This window comes from Takifugu flavidus, chromosome 19, assembly GCF_003711565.1.
Source record: "Takifugu flavidus isolate HTHZ2018 chromosome 19, ASM371156v2, whole genome shotgun sequence".
NCBI lineage: Eukaryota > Metazoa > Chordata > Actinopteri > Tetraodontiformes > Tetraodontidae > Takifugu > Takifugu flavidus.
The window spans coordinates 9,310,689-9,332,842 of NC_079538.1; the positions used below are offsets into that span (position 1 = coordinate 9,310,689).

General features: G+C 45.2%; 3 protein-coding genes and 1 long non-coding RNA gene across 7 annotated transcripts; 3 read left to right on the top strand and 1 right to left on the bottom strand.

The window, feature by feature from the left end:
- Positions 1-229: 229 nt before the first annotated feature.
- Positions 230-5,102, top strand: LOC130516066 (elongation of very long chain fatty acids protein 4-like). 2 transcript variants are annotated; one of them, XM_057016832.1, is made up of 8 exons: positions 240-525; positions 1,133-1,240; positions 1,735-1,826; positions 1,950-2,137; positions 2,421-2,501; positions 3,326-3,497; positions 3,575-3,702; positions 3,821-5,102. In XM_057016832.1, exons 2-8 carry the CDS (start codon positions 1,182-1,184, stop codon positions 4,100-4,102), a joined length of 1,002 nt encoding a protein of 333 aa, XP_056872812.1. In that variant the 5' UTR covers positions 240-525; positions 1,133-1,181; the 3' UTR covers positions 4,103-5,102. The 2 variants fall into 2 exon arrangements, with proteins under 2 accessions (XP_056872813.1, XP_056872812.1); XM_057016833.1 differs by lacking the exon at positions 1,133-1,240 and having other exon boundaries at positions 230-525.
- A 1,778-nt stretch (positions 5,103-6,880) lies between these two features.
- Positions 6,881-13,487, top strand: LOC130516064 (protein SOGA3-like). Of its 3 annotated transcripts, none has more exons than XM_057016829.1 (9): positions 6,881-7,560; positions 8,057-8,281; positions 8,362-8,520; positions 8,763-8,831; positions 8,926-9,195; positions 9,262-9,624; positions 9,896-10,555; positions 10,921-11,033; positions 13,424-13,487. In XM_057016829.1, the coding sequence occupies exons 1-8, from the start codon at positions 7,396-7,398 to the stop codon at positions 10,969-10,971; spliced, it is 1,962 nt and encodes a 653-aa protein (XP_056872809.1). In that variant the 5' UTR covers positions 6,881-7,395; the 3' UTR covers positions 10,972-11,033; positions 13,424-13,487. The 3 variants fall into 3 exon arrangements, with proteins under 3 accessions (XP_056872809.1, XP_056872810.1, XP_056872808.1); XM_057016830.1 differs by having other exon boundaries at positions 6,883-7,560; positions 7,990-8,281; positions 10,719-11,033; XM_057016828.1 differs by having other exon boundaries at positions 6,883-7,560; positions 10,719-11,033.
- LOC130516067 (uncharacterized) lies at positions 11,056-12,425 on the bottom strand. The gene is made up of 2 exons (XR_008947348.1): positions 12,047-12,425; positions 11,056-11,820 (listed from the first exon to the last, which is right to left on the bottom strand). It is a non-coding gene; the product is annotated as an uncharacterized LOC130516067 (long non-coding RNA).
- An 824-nt stretch (positions 13,488-14,311) lies between the features above and the next one.
- Positions 14,312-16,502, top strand: LOC130516065 (uncharacterized). Its single transcript, XM_057016831.1, has 3 exons — positions 14,312-14,445; positions 14,920-15,766; positions 15,863-16,502. Exons 1-3 carry the CDS (start codon positions 14,351-14,353, stop codon positions 16,097-16,099), a joined length of 1,179 nt encoding a protein of 392 aa, XP_056872811.1. The 5' UTR covers positions 14,312-14,350; the 3' UTR covers positions 16,100-16,502.
- Positions 16,503-22,154: the final 5,652 nt, after the last annotated feature.

Consider the following 22,154-nt stretch of genomic DNA (forward strand, 5'->3'; position numbering starts at 1 on the left):
ACAGCTCCATCTAGTGGTCACCACAATACGTTTGCGAAAATAGCCATTAAAGTTCATGCTGTAACCTACAATATAAAGATCCTACTAAACTGGATTATTTTCTGCATGGTTTATTTCGCTAGTCATAAAGCTGCTTTATTATTTAGTTAATCAAACAGGATCCGGCAAACAATGATTCGACGGGACACGAATAGCAGCTTGCGCGCGCGCACACGGGCACGCGGTGTGGAGTTTGGCGCATGCGCAGCGCCTCCCGGCTTCTCGGCGACCAGGAGATTTGAGCGAAGATGATGCGGCTGAGCGGCCGGTGCACGGACTGAATGCATAAGTGGCCCATGTTAGCGGTAGATTTTCCTCTTGCCTTGTCCAGTTTCTTGCCAAAATCTCTGGTTTGATGTCGAGTCGATGCAGCGTAGAATCGGATAAAGTTAGCACCTAACGGCAGACTACAGTGCACCAGTAACTGGAGGGAGTTGGGCATCAAATTGCAACGGATGTTATTACACGCTCTTAAGTATCACAGACGTAAGTAACCTCTGTCTTATAACATTTCTGTTTGTTGTTTCCCCGCTTAGTGATTATTTGAAGCGTATAAGAACAACCTTTGTGTTTTGTTTGAGGGGGTTAATCAGGTAGGTTAGCTGGAGCCCATCCCTTTGTCCACATTATCAATTATTTCTGGGTCGAGAGGAACATTTTCTCCTTTCAAGCTTTTAAGGTGTTTTAAACATATGGTTGAGCACTTTCGCCCACCCACCTGTTGAACAGGGATGATCTGATCTTACCTAAAATAAAACACGATTAAACATGTGCAAATGCTTTTATTAGCTGTGAGAGGAGGCGCCGCTGTGTTCAATGGTATATTGTCACACACATATACCCTGACAATGTAGAGGCACATTCATTTTACAGGGGCTTGTAGTCTACATCATGCATGTAGAGATAACTATCAAACCGGTTTGAGGTCGCTGGGCATTTGTATTTAGGCCTGCCTGCACCTAAGCTCGCTGATCAGTTGAATTTAAGCCTCTTGAGCGGTCCGATTGAAACTTGCTGACACATGTGCCTCTGCCTTTTTGTGAGCACACAAGCCCGGTTAACCCTGTCTGTCTCATCATCCCCCAACTGCAAGTAAAAGACTGTCCAAGTGTGCCCCTTTCCCTGTGGACGGAGCCCAGCAAATGGGCCCATTTTGTGCAGGATCTGTTGCTCACACCCATGTGCACTCAGTGGTGCAAGAGTAAGTTGGGTATTCTCATTATTATTGCCTCTTTTTATTCCTTATGGAGTTCCTGAAGGTTGGCTGAAGGCAACAAATGAATTATTATACCCCTCTGGGGAAATAGACTAATATCAGGGAATGAAGAAGTGGAATTTCCCAGTATGATTAATCAAATTTCAAGCAATTATCTCAAGCATTAGAAAAGTGTAATGTAGGAATCAATGGAAACTGCATTAGCATCTTCTAGAGGATAATGTTGCCATACCCTTTTGAATAAAGGCAAAGATGAGTTGAGTGTGCTTTTCAGATCCTGGTGACAAAAGTAGCATAATTAACCTTTTGGCTTTGACACATAAATGTGTGTCTCTGTAAGTGACAGGTATTTAAGCCAAGACAGTTTTTAAGATTATTTACAGAATGGCTATGCCTGATTTTATAATGCTAACATATCTGTCAGAGGATATGTATAACACACACCCTGAAAGTCAACTCTCTATCTTTCTGCATCACAGCATAATCAAGACCAAAGGAAGAGCCATGGAGGTTGTAACGCATTTTGTTAACGACACCGTAGAATTTTACAAATGGAGCCTTACTATAGCAGGTGAGTCATCACTTTTTTGGGGTTTAGATCAGGTAACATTTAATCACATCTGAAAGTGTTTATCCTTCTACTCATGCCTCCACATATTATATACTGATGAAATCAACATTTTCGCCCCTCCAGACAAAAGGGTGGAGAACTGGCCAATGATGTCTTGTCCCATCCCCACACTGGCCATCAGCTGCCTGTACCTGTTCTTCCTGTGGGCGGGGCCTAGATACATGCAGGACCGCCAGCCCTACACACTCAGGAAAACCCTCATAGTCTACAACTTCAGCATGGTGGTCCTCAATTTCTACATCGCCAAAGAGGTATGGACAATGTAGAGAATTTGTAGAACACGGCTGAGCCCAATTATTTTGTCAGGATGATTTGGCATGATTTTACCAAAGGAAACTGACAGTATATGTAGGTATTGAAGACACATTGTCTTTTACTGAAAATGGAAATATATTAGAGAAAGATACTGGGTTGTAGCAACCATCCCATCGCTGATGGTTCGTGGATGTTGTCATCCTTGTTTACGTGAAGCTCAAAAGCTTTGGCAAATCATGAATGTTGCATCTTCTCTGCTTTTTGCTTTGGTTTCATCAGCTCTTACTAGGCTCTCAAGCAGCCGGGTACAGCTACCTCTGTCAGCCTGTCAACTACTCCAATGACGTCAATGAAGTCCGGGTAGGCTCCCAAGACTGACTTATTGACACACACTGGTCAAGTGCTTACATCTGTTATGGGGATAGTGAGCAATTGGCTCTTTTTTGTGGATTCTTAAGCCTCTTGTATGCATACTTCTAATTTCATTCAATGGGAAAGGATTTTCTTAGATCCTAGATTGTAACACCTGGTATTTTATAGAATTTAGGTCTATCACAAATCCCCATTTCAACACGCTAACAAGGAAAACAAACTTATGAATTCAAATATAATCTTGTATTTCAGTTCAAACTTACTATGAAGTATTACACCAGTTGTAGTGTTATCAATAGAATCTAATGCCAGTAAGGGTCAGGATAGGTAATGTAGGTAATGCCGTCTAATGCAAGCTACGGGAGATGATCTGACTGACTGAAAAAACCTTGCACATATCTGAGACAGAGATAAACTTGTTTGTTTTCACCTAAATCCAAAATTGGGCCACGCCCAGCCATGCTTCCTGCATTAGGAGTGATTTCAGGACAAGAAGAGTGTGGCTCGTTTCCTAAGTAATGTCCTGGCCACCTCAGCTCTCCACCTTATCTGCCTGCTCTTCCAGGCTGGAACAGTGCCACTCCAGTGTGGCTTAGACCATCTCTTAGCCTGTTAGGACTCAGTGATGTAACCGGGGGACAGATTATGCATATCATAATCATAATCATTATGTGGGACCCCTGAGATATCGCATTTGTAGTGTCATCTCAGGGCTTTTGGAGAGCTGATTACCTGGATATGGTTACAGATATACAGATCAAAACGCCTGCCTGTTGCTGCCATATAAGCCACACCTTGTTTCCTGTCTTTAGATAGCATCTGCTCTCTGGTGGTACTACATCTCCAAAGGAGTGGAGTTCCTGGACACAGTCTTCTTCATCCTGAGGAAGAAGTTCAACCAGGTCAGCTTTCTTCACGTCTACCACCACTGCACCATGTTCATCCTCTGGTGGATCGGCATCAAATGGGTCCCCGGAGGACAATGTGAGTGAGATGTTCATCATTTATTAATCAACTATTGCTATCAGCATCACATCTAACAGTATTTTTTCTTTCTTTAGCATTCTTTGGTGCGACTATCAACTCCTCCATCCACGTCCTCATGTATGGTTACTATGGCCTTGCAGCTCTGGGACCTCAGATGCAGAGATATCTCTGGTGGAAGAAATACCTCACCATTATTCAGATGGTGTGTTTTGTTAAAGGGTTCATTTTAAACCTTTAAACACTTGCAATGAAGAAAATGAAGCAGATCAGTGTGAATTTCATTGCATTGTTTGCTAACACGTGTTTATATACATTTCCAGATCCAGTTCCATGTAACCATCGGCCACGCTGGACACTCCCTCTACACCGGCTGTCCATTCCCCACCTGGATGCAGTGGGCTCTGATCGGCTATGCCGTCACTTTCATCATCCTCTTCGCCAATTTCTACTACCACGCTTACCGACGCAAACCTTCCTCAAAGCAGAAGGGTGGCAAGCCCATCACCAACGGCAACACAGTGGTAACTAACGGCCACAACAATGCAGAGGAGTCGGAGGATGGTAAGAAGAGGCAAAAGAAAGAAAGAGCAAAAAGGGAGTAAGGAAAGAGAAGGGCGCTTGCATGGCCATTTCCACAAAGCGACTGTTGGAGGAGTGAGGAGAGGGAAGAAATCAAAGTTCACATCAAACCAACTCCATCATCCCTGCAAAACATATAGGCAGATGAGATTTGTGACCAACTTGGAAAGTTGAAAGAGTAGCAGTGTGTTTGTGGACGTGTCTGTAAGGGTTTCCGGATTTGAGAGGAAGAGATGGGTGTTGGTTGGCTCCATAACTGTTTTTATTAACCAATAAAAAGAAAAGCTGATGGTGTAGGCTCCATGCTGTTCTGTTTAACCGGGGTATGGACCTCAATCGGACCAAAATGTGTAAAAGGACCTACAAACTGCTCAGCATCTGCTAAACCTATCGACCAAAGTTCACCTCCAACTTTTGTACTCCGGATTCCAGTACCACACACATATATGTCAGAGCATGAATAGTCTTTAATATGCTATTATATTTTCTAGCATTTATTTGAATGAATTGAAATTCTACCAAGAAAGGATCGCTTTATTCCAAGAGCTTTTCTTTTTGGTGCAGGAGGGCGGTTATTAAGGATTACTTAGAATTTTGCGAGCTCGGCAAACAAAAACAAGTATCACAGTTGAAGATATTGTTCTTCAGATGGCCAGCTACTGAATTGAAATACTGCATATTCACCTGCACACAAAGAAGTCCTGGACTGTCCCAAAATGCAGCGTTTACAGAATGACGTCGTCGTTGCGTTGAAGATAAATGGAATACACTATGGTACCGGACTGTAGATTCTTATAGCACTTATGCGAATTTGTGAATATGTTATGTTTTTTGTGGGTTCTCATGATTTATTGTTTTTGCTCTGCAATGTAGCTGAAGTGTTGTCTCACTGCCACGTAGCACTCAAACCCCACCTAAAAAGAGCTTTTCTTATTAAAGGAAATAATTGTCATTGTCTCATTAAAATAATGAAAGCGACAACTTTTGGCTGCACCTACAACCAAAATAAAAATATTGTCAGCACCCTGTAGTTTTATCACTGTCTTTTGTGTGTCTTTGTGAGCTCAAGCAATGCATTTAACCCAAGGATCAAGATGCTATCCATTAGAAACCTAATCTGAAGCTACCTTCTTTCCATCCCCCACAGTCCAGTTTCATCCATTCCTCTACTTATGTCAAAGTTCCATCCCAGGACCAGCCTGATGGGAAGTCCTGTTGTAGTGAGGGAGAGAGGCAGAGGAGGGATGTATCTTTGGCTTGTCCAGACAGATCTGTCCTAATCTTCAGGGTTAAATTGGCTTTAGCTCCAAAAGAGCTTATTTCCACGTCATTCGATGAGTGCCTCAAGAAAGCAGGTCACTGGAAGGGAAGCCTTCATTAATCTGCGACCAGGCTGCTACTCCAAGATGAGGGGTTCATTTGCTCACACTGAGAGAATGTTGCACTTCAATGTGATTTTTCTTTTAAAGAAATCTAAGGACGGAGAGTATATTTGTAGTTTAAAAATGGCATTATCAAGGCATTAATACCACTCTCTTCAGAAAAATACACACACCCTCTATCCCCAGTGCATATGGCAATATTCAAATGTGTTGGCAAAGATTTGCTACTACTAAGTTATTTATTATACTTCTAATATCAGCTCTTTTATTATATGAATGTGTGCTCCCGTCTCTAAACATCTTGGTGCAGCAGCACACCTGCGCACCCATAGTGTCGGTGTTGAGGTGGAGGGAGGGGTTGGATAGTAAAGATGTGAATGATAGACTGGATGATGAAGATGTGTGTCCTGCATGGTGTTAGAGGGATCTTAGCAAGGGGAATAAGAGGATTGCAGGACCAAGGCTTTTCAAAGGCATTTAGCACACAGGTCACTATAACCTGGAGGAATTTGCACTCGGCCCAGATGGGGGTTCTGAGTACAAAGGTATGCCCTGCAGAAAAAAAGACAAAACTGTATCAATTGATGCAGCACCAAGGAATTATATTTAAAATGTATTCGCTCCACACAAATGGAATCACTGAGGCATCCAGTTGTCTAAAAGGGTCATTCTATTATGGGGAAGAGGTCCATTTGTTAAACCTCTGCAAACCCTAACCTGTCACTCATTCATCTCATTAGCAATTATATGACTAAGGAGCTCACTCTAGTTGCAGATTGGAAACCGTCAGCGTTTTACCAGGTCTCTGTGTGGAACAGATTGCTTTGAGGGGCTTTTGCTGACTCAGTAGTGGGTGCAGAGCGCCGCCCTCTGGGCCTGCATTTACCCACATTGTATGTGCAGGCAGGCGGCTGTAGATATGTACTTTACATCACACTTAGCGAATAACCCAATCGTGATATATATCATGTATAATGCAAAATAATGTTTACACGTGACCAGTAGGCAAAAGAAGGACCTGGAAAATTCTTTTGACAGTTTGCTTCTTATGTGTCCTGAGGGTAGTAAACTATATGAAACTCAAGAATACTTGGTTTTCCAAGTGAGAAATTAAGATAAATACTTGTGCAGAACAGGTGCCAAGTCTTTGTTTACTTCCTGGTTTGACGTACATCCTTACGTCATATGGTCAGCGCCGGCGAACTGCTCGTGGTGCCCTGTTGCATTGTATAGGACAACTGTCCTATCCCTTCAAGTGGGAAAAGCACCTAATGCCAAAGCTTTTTAAACTGAAATAACGGTTGCCAAAATCTACAATATAGTAAATAAAACAAATAATACACATGGCTATGATTTACTTGACGAAAATCTGTTTGCCGCCAGGGGCGCTCTAGTTCCATCCCCAACAACGTCGCCGGTCGATAAACAGAACAAGAAGGCGGAACTCTCGCTCGGTGGACAGCCGACAGATGCTAGCAAGGGAGCGCTGAAACAACCGGCCTCAGACCGTGGTCTATGCTGGGAGTAAAGAGCAAAAAAGTTTGGATGAGGATTCAACGTTCTCCGGTGGCAGGGAGAGGGAGCCAGAGAGCCGCGGCGGAACAGCAACTGTTCCCCCAGATGGTGCTGAAGCTGCTGTAGTCGTCCTCAACAGGGCGGATGCTGCTACAAACGATCGGACATCTTTTTGCGGCCACGTATTTCTGCTTTCTTCTGCCCTTTGAACGAGGGGAGTCCCCCGGAGGCCGTTGGTCGACAGGACCGCGTCTGCTGACGAGAATCCTGGAGAGGTAGTCAGCCTTGGTGAGAGGAGCTGCGGATCTGCGGTCTGAGGCCTCGGTTTGATTCTTTCCTTCCCCGGGCGGATGATGCTCACAGGCTAACCCGATCCATTCACATCTACAGCAGATACCTAAAAAAAAAGCGGTGCGAGGATGCAAAGTAGGCTGGATAACATGAATGTAGAAGAGGCCGATGTGGAAGAGGAGGGGAGGGCTGTAGCTGAGCCCCAGACCGGGACCGTGACACAGCAGGCCCTAGATGGAGAGATGGAGATGGACGAGATGGAGAGGCTTTTAGAGGAAAATGAAGATCTCAAGGTTTGATGGAATACATAGAGAATTGCAATGCCACCTGTATTGCTGTATAGGCTGTGAGAGACTAAATTACGATCCAATTTATTCCCATAATGTACATTCTTATGTTCTATAAAATTCTTGTTGATGTAACATTAAGCCTACATGCCTACAAAGTGTGATTATCAATCTTTGCACAATCTAATGCTTCTAGTGTGTGTGGATCTTTTTTTAATGTATCCAGAGAACACAAAAATAAGGCTCGAACTAGAACTATTCAGGCAAGGGATGAATAATTGGTTATTGATCAGACTGGTATCGATTGGATAGGATCAATAGCAGCTTATGCTAAAGCAGTCTCACCAGAAATGTTGAAATATTGGCAGATCCCTGCTAACTGTTTTTTCTTTTTGTGCTCCCATTTGAAATCGACTATCTTATCCTGCATCAAAGCCATTTAGCACTCCAGAAACCTAGATTTGACTGTCTGTGAGACGAAACCTGCTTTCCACCCCACCAGTGCGAAATTGAGGAGATGAGAACCGAGATGGATGAGATGCGTGATACTTTCTACGAGGAGGACACATGTCAGCTTCAGGAGATGAGACGTGAGCTGGAGAGGGCCAATAAGAACTGCCGTATCCTACAGTATCGTCTGAGGAAGGCGGAGAGGAAACGGCTGCGCTACGCCCAAACAGGAGAGATTGACGAGGAGCTGCTGAGGAGTCTGGAACAGGACCTCAAGGTACGCAGATCATAATAATTTGTGAACTATTTTACCGTTGCGCAGTAAGGATGAATGACCTCGTAACATAATGGCTTCAGGTGGCAAAAGATGTGTCGGTTCGCCTCCACCACGAGCTGGAAAAGGTGGAGGAGAAACGCACAAAGACGGAGGAGGAGAATGAAAAGCTGAGACAGAAACTCATAGAAGTGGAGGTGACCAAACAAGCCCTGCAGAATGAACTGGATAAAACCAAAGAGGTACATTGTCATGTATTGGCCTGATATGCAGCTTTTATCAGGCAAAAATATATGATCAGTGATGATTAATATAAGCTTGAGTAGAATTCCCTGTTGAGTTCTAATGACTAAAAGACTTTGCTTTACAACATAGATTCTGTCAGAATTGTCAGTCTGTAGCTCACATTTGTCATTTGAATTATAAATGTGAATTGATTAAAGACATACAAACCATGATGAGGCATTAATTGTTATATTTACAGTCACAAAAGAGAAAAGGAAGCAAGGACATCCAGAAGCCAGATAAGAAATCAGCACAGACGCCTACTGAGGTACCCATGAGGATTTATACTATTATTAACTGCTTTGAAAATATAAGGAAATCCCATGACACAAGGATTATTTTCCCTTATGCTGGTTCCCTAGGAAGACAATGAGGACCTGAAATGCCAGCTTGCCTTTATCAAAGAGGAAGCAGTGTTAATGAGAAAGAAGACAGCCAAGATTGACAAAGAGAAGGATCGTTTGGAGCAGGAGCTGCAGAAATATCGATCTTTCTACGGTGAACTGGACAGCACCCATCCTAAAGGAGAGGCTGGGGGCCCGCCCACCACCCGAGAGTCTGAACTGAAGCTGAGGCTCCGTCTGGTGGAAGAGGAGGCCAACATTTTGGGGAGGAAAATAGTGGAGTTGGAGGTAAGAGAAGATTGTGATATGTTTTCAAATGGGGAGGATATGAGTGCGACCTTTTCTTCTTCCCAGGTTGAGAACCGCGGCCTGAGGGCTGAGCTTGACGATCTCCGTGGCGAAGGAGAGGGTGCCGCAAGCTCTGGGTCTGAAGCGATGGGTGGGCAGGGCGGAGGACGGGCCCTCGGCGACGATCTGACAGAGCTTCGACAGCAGCTGCAGCTGGTGGAGGATGAGGCCGAGCTGCTGAGGAGGAACCTCGCCGACGCCGAGGAACAAAACAAGAGAGTGACTGGCGAGCTCAACAAGTTACGTTTCAAAGCCGGCACCCATGAGGGAGGTGCAAGACACGGAGGAGGGTCTGATGGAGCCAAGATGGAGGCACTGCAGGAGGAGTTAAAGGCAGCAAGACTACAGATTAACGATCTTAGCGGGAAGGTATATATTTAGAATATGGACTATCAACTAGCATAACTACTAACCTTTTTAAACTTGTCTTTTAGTTTAATGTTATAGCGTTTGCTGAGGCACACAACACACATAAGCCCCCTGAGGCTAAAAATACATACTTGACTTCAATTAATTTTAATCATAATTTTTCTAGCTGAGGTATAAATAATATCCTGATTGATCTAAAAATATCAAGAAGGATGTAGCTGGATGATTTAGAGGTACACTGAACTAAAGCCCACTTTACATGCTTCTCTAGGTGATGCAGCTTCAGTACGAGAATCGCGTCCTCCTCTCCAACATGCAGCGTTACGACCTGGCCTCCCACCTTTCCCTGCGCCCCAGTCCAAGGGACAGCGACGCAGAGAGCGACGCCGGCGGAGCGAGTGGTCGACGTGAGAGCGATGAAGACTCCACCTCTTCCCGTCTCCTACCCCCACACCGCAAACGGGAGGGCCCTGTGGGCGGAGAGAGCGATTCCGATGAAGTCAGAAACAATAGCAGCAGCAGCCGATGCCTGACCCCTACGCGAGGCCTCTACACCCCCACAGGGCCCGAAGGTGCCAGCTCCTCCACCTTGGCCCGCTTCCTGCCTGGCGGCCGGTGCAGCCTACCTGAGAGGCAGCAGATGATCGACATCCGCGTGGAAGCAGAGAGGCTTGTGAGGACCATCGACCGGCTCATCGCCGATACGGCCTCTGTGATTTCAGATGCAAGAGTTTACGTCTCCAATGGCGACCTGATGCTGGGGAGAGGAGGAGAGGAGGGGGCAGAGGATGATGGGAGCAGGATCAGGGAACACGAGCTGTTGTATCGTATCAACGCTCAGATGAAGGCGTTTCGAAAAGAACTGCAAGCCTTCATTGACAGATTGGAGGTGCCAAGGCTCGAGGACAGGGAGGCGGACGAGCCGCTCTCGGTAAGACAATTACAACTTCACAGCTTGCGGAGTTTAATGGCAGCACAAAATAACATCTCAAAAACATTTAATCCTAATCTTGTTTCTTCATTTTCATCCATCACTCAAAACCTCTTTTTAATTACCTCTCTTGGTTTGCCACTCCACGCCTCACCATACCCAGATGTTCCAGCCCATCATTTTGCTGATCCTCATACTTGTGTTATTCTCATCCCTCTCCTATGCCACCATCTTTAAACTAGTCTTTCTTTTTACTCTTTTCTTTGTTCTGTGACATTAATCTTAATTTGCATCATCCCTTGTTTTGTACTTTTTTTTTTTGCTCTTTTTATTTTCCCCCCATCCCCACATCCTTTGTTGCCAAGGTAACCAAAAACACTGGAGAAGCTCAGCGCATACCAAGAAGATGTGGCTAGATCAAACACTGGAGCCTACATTATCCATAATGCAACACCTTCTCTGTCAGTCTACCAGAGAGGTAAGGTTTTTAAGTGACACCATTTTGTAAGATGATATGAACCCAGTCAGATGTTATTTTTGACAGATTTATATTCAATAGTTTAACCTAGCATACAATTTAATGCTGGCTATTCTTTAATGACAAAATACAGACCACAGCCAGTACCTAATTAGCATAGCTCAGCCTCATGGACATGGAGATGTAATCCATGTATATCTATGGTGCCATCCTACACTCAAAGGACAGGGGTACAATTGCATTCATTATGGGGTGGACAGGAGGAATGCAGTGGTGGCGTACACATGGTAAATATACTGACATGTCTTTTGTTGGCTGTTCTAGAATTTTCAGTAAGCAGAGGTTACTATTTTTGTTTGTTACACTAGCTGCCTGCATGCTCTTGTTGCCATAGTACCAATAAAAAGGGAGTGGAAATTTATCCACTTCCATTTTATTACCCTTTTAAAAGATCCACACTGGCATTAGTTGTCTGAAATTAAAACATTTTGATTTTATCCTTTACCAAGGTCGTACAGGTCGTGTCATTTATTAGGGGTCACAACAGGTGGGGGAATAATGATGCTGATCCCAGGGCTTTAGACTGGAAGGAATTCTGATGGTCATCTCAAGTGCCAAATGTCAGATCTTTTCCGAAAAGGCTCTCCCCAAATTCCCCAAAGGACCCCCGGTTGGACGCAGGCATTAGTAATTGATGGCTTGGCAGATGAACTGTAGCAACTGTCCTCAGGCTTCATTGCAGCACGATGAGTCAAGAAGAGCGGTTCCAGTTACTTCAGGACAATGTCTGAAATTTCACATATTTTGCATAATTTAAAACAAACGCTTAGAGCCTGTCTCATATATATGTGCAGGTTATTATTATATAGAATCAGGAGTGTTGAAATTGAAAGGATATGTTATAACACTTAGAAACGTGTAAAGTTGAAAACAGCATAAAATTTGCCACACATATTCCCTGCCGTGACTGGCTTCAACAAAGATATAACTGACCGTGACACATTATTACTCACTGTGTCACCCGCGCCCATTTGGCATCTTTCGGAAAAATGATTTGCAGGAGGGCCTGGTCACAAGACGAAAGTCTGCCCAGGCACCCTAAAGCAGAGTAGCAACAGCGAAGCCAATTGGCCGAGAGCGCAGCAGCTGAAATAGCTATGTAAACACTTTCTCTCTCTCCGAGACCTCCGGTAATTATAGCCAGGATGCTGGTGACGACAGTTGTCCCATCGAGACTTCAAATGCTGTTATAAATTTGACATTATGACATTTGATCTTGGATCCTATTGGCGCGTTCACGTAAACACTGCCGGGCGGTATAAAGCCCGAGCAGCCCGGCTGGAACACAAGTTGTTTACGCTCCAGCTCGACTTATCCCAGACACCGAGGCGTGACCAGGAGAGGGGGCTACTTTAATCCAGTCCGCTGGTTTTTATGTAACACAGGAGGGGAAAAAGTGAGGGGGACACAGGGGGAAGAGGCCATATGACAATTTGGCGAAGAGAGGAGTGAATCTTTTGGAGAGGCTAGAGCACGTAGCACGCAGAGACTGGAGCGATAGAGGATTTTTACTGGTGGGCTGTGAGAACCTGTGAACTTCAAGGTAAGTTCTGTTAGCAGAGTTATGTTAAGTTACGCTGTGATTTCTGGCGTGCAACATTTTAACGTTGGGTTAAAAACACTGAAACTTTGGCTGCGCCTGTGAACATAATTCCTGCAATTATCCCTCTGTTTTGTTTTAAGTAACAATTGTGTCATCTTTGGCATACATTTGCTCTGTTCTGCTGTGTTGCACTAGGCATGTGAGGCCACCGTGTTATGCATAGTTACACGATTATTAATATCGCTCCCCTTACATCACAGGTGGGAGGGAAATGGCTCGTACATTTGGGCGCGTTCTCCCGGAGCACTTGTCGTGTTTATATTGACAACAACAAACACAGGTCAAGTTTGTTTTCTCGATGGGAGCTCCAATAACATTTAAGCAACAGCGCAACCACAGGGGACAGTGCCACGCCAGCGATCACTGTTTACCGAGCTGTTTACATGTATGAGGGCACATCAACGTGTTTTCGTAACATTGTGATGCCGAGTCCCGAATTTCAGCACTGAGGTTCATTGTTTCTGCCTCTGAAGTGGGTTTTATCCTGGAGATTAAAGCTGCCAGGACAAAAACACGTGCAGCATGTATAGGTTGGCTTATGTAGCTGTAAATTTTTGACAGGAATCTGAAAAGAGATGGCTGTAAAATCCTGACCTTTCTGTGCAGCAGTTCAGCAACACGTCACATTAATGCAGGAGATAAAATTCAAGGAAACTTGGATTTAAAATGATAATGCAGTCATGTAGCCCCATTTTTTTCATGTGATTTTTCTTTATAATGTTTCCAGGCCATTGATCCGTACCCCCCCCCATTCCCGGCAGGCAACCTGACACTGACAGATCTGTGAAACGGGGGAAAGAGGAAATTGACATTCAAAGAGGCCCCTGGGTATTGAGCGGCCTGCGTCATGGCAGCCATTGATCTGGAGCGTGGGCTGGAGCACGGAGGCCGGGGTTGGGGCAGTGAGAGGTCAGACCTGATGGACAACTTCGACTCAGAGATGCAGGAATGGGAGGACCAGCTGCAGGACATCCAAAGGAAGATTGAAGAGGTAGATCCTGTAGGATCACAACCCATCATTTCACACAACCCTTTCAAAAAGAGTTTAAATCAAAGTAACATGGTTTGTTTGTCAGTTATTGGCTTTTAATTGTAGTTGAGAATATAGACACTTAAGACACTTAATAGCAGCTGATGATCCAGATAGGCCTGCATTGGCAGCGCTTGTGTCCCTAGAGTGTTTTAATTGTAATAGGCAGTGGTTGGCAGTGCTCGTTCTCATCCTTGTTGGAGCAAAGATACCGAGAAATGTTAACAAGCTAGTAGAGAGATGCATTCTGTCTGTTTCTAAGTCATGAGTCACATACAAGATGAATTTATGGATGCAGAAGGGAAACACAAGGGAGTAAAATAACTGATTAACTGGCCAGTACTTGAAGGATGCATCCATTTAACAAGGAAGGCCGGATGTTGTTAACGGTGCCTCCTGTCATCGTGTTTCAGCTTTACAGTTCAGTTCAGGCCCGCAGAGGAGTAAACGATGTCACCGTTGACAACCAGAGAAAGCTGGAGTATAGCCAGGAGCACCATGGCAATAGCCAGCAGAATCACTCCGGCCCTATAACACAGCCCCATCACTATGGCAACAACTGCAACTACGGCGCCAACACGTGCGGCTACCCAGCGAGTCATCAGAACGTCTACTCTTACTGCCATGGCAACGGAGTTTCAGAGATCGGGGACCTGTTGCAGGATTATTTGGAGCAGGGGAAACAAATGGGCCGGAAGAACAACGGCACACGCCATGTGGTACGTAGCAGCACATTCCTCCAAATGTGCCATTTTGCATCTGCGTATGTGAAACCATATAGCTGAACATGATATGAGTCAGAGCCAGGGTTCAGTCAGGAGGATATTGATGACAGTAAGGGGGTTCCTTCAACTCTGCGTACTCATGCACTTTACTGAAGAGGAGTTAATTTCACATGCACCTTCTCCACATTTGCTTTTTGGAAAAAATGGGTAGCTACATTTTGAGGTTAGAGCAGACCTGCTGGCACACTTTGAGGTTAAAACATTTAAATACCTAATAAGTGATTAAATCCTTTTTTTTAAAATCTTTTCAGCATTTCAGTGACACAATTGATGTGAGCTCAGACACCCCAGCACATAATGATGCTAGGAGAAATGAAAGGTAACTGAGTTGTATTAGACCTGAGTTATTTCAGTAAAACTATAGAAGATATGGGATGGTTGATTATTGATTATTTCTCTTTGCTTTAGGGTTGGACTGGAGCTGCTTTTAGGGAGTTTTGAAGAAAATGAAAACAGGAAGAACCAAATGTCCCACATGGCTGGCTCCCAGCACCGAGAGAGTTCCCCCAACAAAGAAAACAAATTGGCAAAGCCCCCACTTGTTCAGAGAGAGGCTTCTACCGTGCAACCCCGCCCGCAGCTCTCTCAGTCACCTGCCCTGGACAGGAAGTGCTGCAGTCCATCTGTTCTCAGGAAGTTTGGAGCCATGTTGCAGGAGAACGAAGGGAAACTGCTCACTGAATCAGGTGTGGTGACCCATCAGCGACTGACCCCAGAGCCAAAATGCCCCACCCCATCCTGTCAGCGCAGGGCCGCCAGTAAGGCGTCTGTGCGTGTGCCCAGCCAGAAAAGCCACGCTGATCCCGACGTGCTGACAGGAGACATAGTACTCAGCCAAGATTGGGTGCTGGTATCAGACTCTGGCAGACAGAACCAGAAGGATCAGAGAGGTGGTTACAGTGGTCTTAAAGGTTCTCATCAGAGTCCTCAGCCAGCTCAAAGGAGACCACTGGCTACAGGCAGTCCAAAGGTTAAACCCAGAGCTCACAGTGGGGCAGACAGAGATGGGGGACTGCCTCAGCGGGAGAGGGCAAGGAAGGTTTCACCCCCTGGTGTGGAGCCGAGAATGGACTACAAGGTCTCAAGTGTTTCATCTGGACCACAGTGGGCCCAGAGAGGAGGCTTACCTGGACAGGACTGTAGAGGAGCAGGAGATGAAGGACTTATTGAACTGCTGGACATGTTGGAGATCCAGCATGAGTACAGCTCCAGTGCCAGACCAGCACATACAGCCTGCAGAGATGATCCCCTGCAGGTGGGTTCAGTTATCTCTTTCATTATTGCTAAAAAAGAAATCATCTGCACCGACTGCTGGAACTTCTGATTGACCTGTGGTTCTGTGTCCATCCAGGTAAACCAGGCCGAACGGTCACCACCGGCATGTAACAGGAGCTTCTCTCGCCCAGCACGGCCAGCCAATCAGCGGCCGCCTTCCAGGTGGGCAAGTCGCACCCCGACTACCAGAATCAGCTCCCCATCAGGTCCATTGTACCGCCCCCCTAGCCCCAGGACCAGAACCCGCAGTCCTGCCTCGAAGCATCGGCCTCTTCTTTCATATTCCCTCCAGACAGAAACAGTCATCATGTAATAACCTGCTCTTTCAGTTACGCCCTCTGTATATAATGGCTTCCTTGATTCACATGGACTTGACGTACTCACACCGTCCTCCAGTGTTGCTGTGGCTCTTTGCTTCTGCGCCCAAACTTTGCCAACATGTCGACCCACTGGTTTGTTCAGGGTCTCTTTTTCCATCTGCTTCTTTTTTTATGATTTCCTGGTGGTATCTGAGTAAGGGTTTGCATGCCGCCCCAGTCCGAGGGTGCATGTTTGTGTGTTGACAGTGATGATGGACAGTCTTCTGTCCACAACAGTGTGTTTTTGCTGTATCAGATTGTTAAAGAATATATTAATGATGTTCTGTGGAAATACAACGATATGCCTTTAATGTATTTTTCTTGGTAATAAATTCGATGCTTTGACAAGACTCTCCATCTCTGCTGCTGCATCGCTTTATATTCTTGAAATAATGGGCTAAATGCAATGTGTTGATGATTTAGGCTGTTAAAACCCGACGCCAGCAGCTCCGCGCATGCCGACCCAATAGAAGCTTTGAGTTTAGAACGCATCGATCAGGTTTATCGCATTAGCTTGTTAAACCACACCCCAAACTTACTCTGTTTGGCGCGATTGTGCTTTTAAGAAACATTTCAAACATTTGTCGCGCTAACGGCTGCGCTAGAGCAGCTATGTTAATCATCATTCCCGGGCTATCCAGTGTGTAACACAGGCGGGGATTCTGAAGCTGAATGGATCCCCTTTCGAACTGCGCGTCTCTCACTTTAAGACTGCGTTGACCTCTGACACCTGCTCACACTGAGACCCGCACATAGAATGTTCCACAGCCAGACAGGTGCAGATAGCCATATGCTTTCCGTTACATTAATGGGAGCAAACCCCTGAAATAAGTCTTCCAAATGTGCAATATTGCGCAGAGGATGAGCTGGTGTGCGGAAGTCCTGCGACCCCACGACGCCGCAGTCCTGTCACCCAACCTTTTGGTGCTATGCGCCACCTCAGACCAAAATAGCAAGCGTGACGTGTGTTTTGGTGCCAGAAATCTTAGCCTGCTCTCTTTAGGGGTATAAATAAAGAGTGGGAGAGGGTTGATGCTTCCACTCTTTCTCTGCAGTTCTTTTATCTCACCCATCACTATTTCTTCCTCCAACTTACTGGTGTGTAAATCTGATAAAATATAGCAGTGGTGTAGGCAGAGTTCTGTCCTCTCATCACCTACAGTAATTAGCCCACATGTATTTTGATAAGTCAGTTTTTGTCGTCAGTCTTTAATTTCAGTGGCTCAGTTAGACTACAGGCTGCAACGTCCTTGTTTGAATCTACTCTTCTCAGTTTCTAGTGAGCTAATCCTTCTTCCTCCCTCCATTTACAGCAGGTGTGTATATGAGAACCTTTTTTACAGGTTGACACCTACTTGCACAACTCAAAGGAATGTTAACAAGAGGTCCTGGTGCCTCCTGGGTGTCCTCAGCAGGCCAAAAGTTGAGTTAATTTTATTCAGCACCCTTACATGTTTCATGATGCTTCATAAGCTAAAGGCAACTCATCCCCCTTCATTGACAAATTTATTAAGGGACTCAACTTTTGCTGGTGCGGGCTTTGACCTCTGGGCACCATAAATTATTCTCCCCCCAGAGAATCATGACACGGCAGAGCTTGGCACAGCATGTTCTCCACTAACTGTTCATGAGAGACGGCCATATGACCTATAGAGAAAGACAGGAGAAGGGACAGCTGAACAGCAGCCAGGGCTCCTCAGACGTCAGCAGGCAAGGTTATCACGCCCACTCGGACCCTCGGAGGAGGTGGCGCCCATCAAAAATAGTCACGACACGGCACGGAAGACTTCCAGGGATGTCTCCTGGCTTTTGTCTGAGGTGGCCGATGTACAGTAACAAAATACACTGTACACGACTGTAGATGCCGGTTATTTATGAGCGCCGCTGTGAGCAGCGAATGTTTTCCTGGCTTTGATCTCAGCACGGGTGTTGATCTACCCCTCTGAATGACTTACGTTACGGGCCGAGGGTGCTTTCCTCCTCCCAACTGTAGGTACTCAGTCCAGTATGATGGTGTAATCTCTTCTTTTACACATGCTGCAGTTTAATTTTCCTGCTAGAAAACACACACTACCTGCGACTGTGAGCGTAGGACCACAAGGTCACCGTGGGGAAGGCGTTTCGATGGATTTAGACTTGCAAACAACACCCCAAACACTTCCATGGTCTAATAACTCCAACTTTTATAAAGATGTCCCTCTTGCAGATGTATTTTGGATGGAACGCACACTGTCAGCACCTTGACTGTGCACATCAGATCATCAAACTAAGACCCCGTGTACTTCTGGGTCTCTTGTTCCACCCAACCCCCAAATGTGTAATCTCCCATCTGGGACTGGACACACTGTTCTTTTTCCTTCCAGCACCCATGGATGAGCCCACACGTGTCCGCTCCCATAAATCAGTCTTGTGCACCTCTCGGTAGGGGTCCTTTATACTGATTTTTATGCAGGCAGAGATGTGCAGAGATCTTTAACATGTTTGTTCAAAATAAAATAACAGAGCAATTAAAGGAGTGATTTTAAACTTTTTTCACAGCTTTGGCGTCGGGTTCCTGGCTGTGATCAAACAGGACAGGAGCTTTGAATATGCCGGGTTCAAACTCCTCTAACTGACACACTGTCCTGTTACCAGGCAGATTAAAAGCATGTAGTCGGGTTCAATAGATCCTCCACACATGAGTGATTATGAGTGTTACATGTGATTATGTGTCAGAATAAGCCTCTGGTGGCTGACATAATGTCTTCTTGGACGTCTGAGGCACGTGTGAATCTCACGTTCCTTCCTGCCTCTTCTCGCCCTCACCCACCTGTCCTTTGCCCTGTGGCCCCCACGATGCATCCCCGTCCTGACGAGCCTTTCATTCATTGGAGCAGCTCTTGGGGGTCCACAGTGAAATCCTCAGCATGTGTCAGTTGCTACTGTGACTGACTCAAAATAGATGGTTAAGTGCCACTTGTATGCGTACGTCTCACAAATATGTGAACAGGAGAGTGACAGGACCACCCTGCACCAGAGGTTAAACATAAAAGGGAGCAGTTGACCCCAACAGAGCTGTTACACAGGGCCCAGAAGCCCATCAAGGTGCATTATAAAACCATTATCTCATTCGGTCGTAAATGACACAACATCCGCTTTATTGCAGTTTCTTGGTCTAAATTGGGTTTTTTTTATTTGCGTTCCTGAAGGCTGTTCCACCTGCAGCCAACACGTGAACCATAGCTGAGCTGTCCACATGGCTTCCTGCTTTACAGCCCTGCCATGATGATGCTCTCTTGAATATTCTTTAAGGAAGGATGTTTTATGGACACAAATGTCAAACTGATGTAGAACGTAGCTACTTAAGCCTGAAAGAGTCCTTTGAAGTTGTGAGGACTTGCCCAAATGTCCTGTTTCCTAGTAAAATATGGATTTTGTTACTCAGTATGTAGCAAGAACACACACACACACATGCACATTCAGATGTGCAGTATTTCTTTAACCATGAGTCTATTTTATCATGAATTCTAACCATAAACAACCCCTTCTTGCCCAGTGAGTGTGGCGACTCCAGCCACCACGGAACAAGTGATAGTTAATGGATGGATGGATGGATGGATGGATGGATGATGGATGGATGGATGGATGGATGGATGGATGGATGGATGGATGGATGGATGGATGGATGGATGGATGGATGGATGGATGGATGGATGGTGGATGGATGGATGGATGGATGGATGGATGGATGGATAAACTGCATATTGGTAAGCTGTTGCTCATCTGAGAAGAGTGCTGTGGCCCACATGATGAAATTAGAGGGACGCCCCTGTTAAACTGTAGATGTCCTCTAAAGTCCACCCTCGTTATCTACACATGCAGCTCATGCCCTCTGTCAGGCTGCAGCTAGAGAACAGGTCCGCCTCGCTCTATCTTTGTCCTCGCGTCCGAACTGTCAGTGCCTGTCCGTCGAAATGGCCATGTCAAATGCCTACCCATTGGTCCGGCAATGGGAGAGGTGGGACCGTCAAGGGCAGCCAGGAGAGCCCCGTAGGGGTTTTAGAGATATGGGGCCTCTCCATTAAAATAGAAGAGGGGCCAAATATCCCCGCTCATGAGGATTGTCTTTCAAAACAAGAACGTTTCGCTGTCGTGGGATTATGGGTGACTATTTCCCGTGTGATGAATGATCAATTTTAATTTGGCTTCAGAGGACCTGTCAGCTGGGAGCAACCACACGGCCTCTGAACACACTAACATGCTCAGACGTGCAAATGTCTTTGCAAACGAATCACAGAATTGTTCATATCTACGCAAGAGAGGGTTGGAATTAGATAGGCACTCTTGTACTCTATCTTTTGTTTCAGAGACATAATAGATTCCGCAGCTCCTTACCCTAACCATAACCATCACGGTTGACCCTGACCTTAACCTAAACCCAATTCTAACCTCGACGCTTAACCTTCAAACAGTCCTGGGGCACCAGACAAAATGTCCTTACTTGCTAGAAGAATAAATATTTTGGTAGTGAATATGTAGCATGTACAAGAGGTCCTTTACACGTGTTATGAACCTTACAAGCGCACAGTTTAATTGCTTCTGAAAAGTCTGACAAGCGCTATTTTAATCACTATAAACTGTTAACAATATGATGGTTTATCCTGGCCACCCTAGAGGAAATCTTTCCACACATCTTTCACCCACAGCAGGACTTCCAGCAATAGGAGCAGCATCACTGAATTCTCATGCAAAGATTCCTCCACAACATTTTTATCCGTGCAGACTTCACGGTCAGCGTGTGAAATCAGGTGACCAGTGTGTGTATGTGCGTGTGTCCGTCCACCTTTTCCAAATTCACACTCCACCTGTCAGTCTCACGAACCAGAAACAGACCGTGCAAACATACGGTGCCACATTTGGAAAGTGGACAAAGTCCAAGTCATGAACTTAAGAATTTTATCACAGGTTCCGATCACAATGGTGTGACCCATCGCTTAGCTCCATGAGAGAGCGGGAGTGAGGTCACCGCTGGCTCCTGCAGGCATGAGGCAACCTGTCTGCGAATTTCTGACCTGAGCTGAACACGAACGTACAGACACAACATGCAGCAGCTGCGGGAGAGAACCCTGAGCATTGCCCTGCACTCATGCAACATTTCAAAACAATATCCAAAACCTCAGGTGCAGGTTTTGTTTGACCTTGTGGAGGGGTTGGAAAGAAAGAAAACAATGTAAAAATAATCCACAGAGCAACAATGTTGTGCCGTGGCGTCGGCGGGACTATTTGCGGAGGGATTGGACACGCGTGTGTATTTTCTCTGGTGTGAAGTGGAAGTGGATATGATTGCATGTATGAGGGCGTAAAAGGGCGACTATGTGTCTGAAAACATATAGACTGTCTGTCTGACCCTTACATAGGGCCCCAGCAGTGGCAGACATATTCTCCATGACATTGTCGTAATCACCTATTTAATGCTCTCCTTATGTTACATCTTGCTGCACACATAAAGCATGAATTTGCCGGCATCTGATTACATGTTAATGTGAATCCCCATCTAATATACAGTAATAAAATATAAGCATAAAACACACGCGTCAGTCTGGTTCAGGCCAGTTCAGGCCAGCAGAAAAATTCGATGCACCCTTAACATATAAGCATCAACTACGTCAACTAATTTATAATACATGTCATTTGAATTATATTCATATATGTAGACCTTTGCACATTAACCAATATGGATCCTTTGATGTATTCTAGGCTGTAGTATAAATAAATGTGCAATGTTTCCCTCCGTTAATATGGCTGTCACTTTTAAATGGACTAGTTAAACCCAGTTTTATCATCAAACTGAACTCATCATACTAATTTTTATATTATCATACAGCTGTTGACAGTGTAATATTTATTTGGTTTAACGCAACACATGAATATGAACGTGAAACATTATTAAAAACACATTTATAGAGGTAGAACATTTATTTTGCAGAATTATTTTTCTCCTGCTACGAAGGGTTACAGCGCCACCCCGTG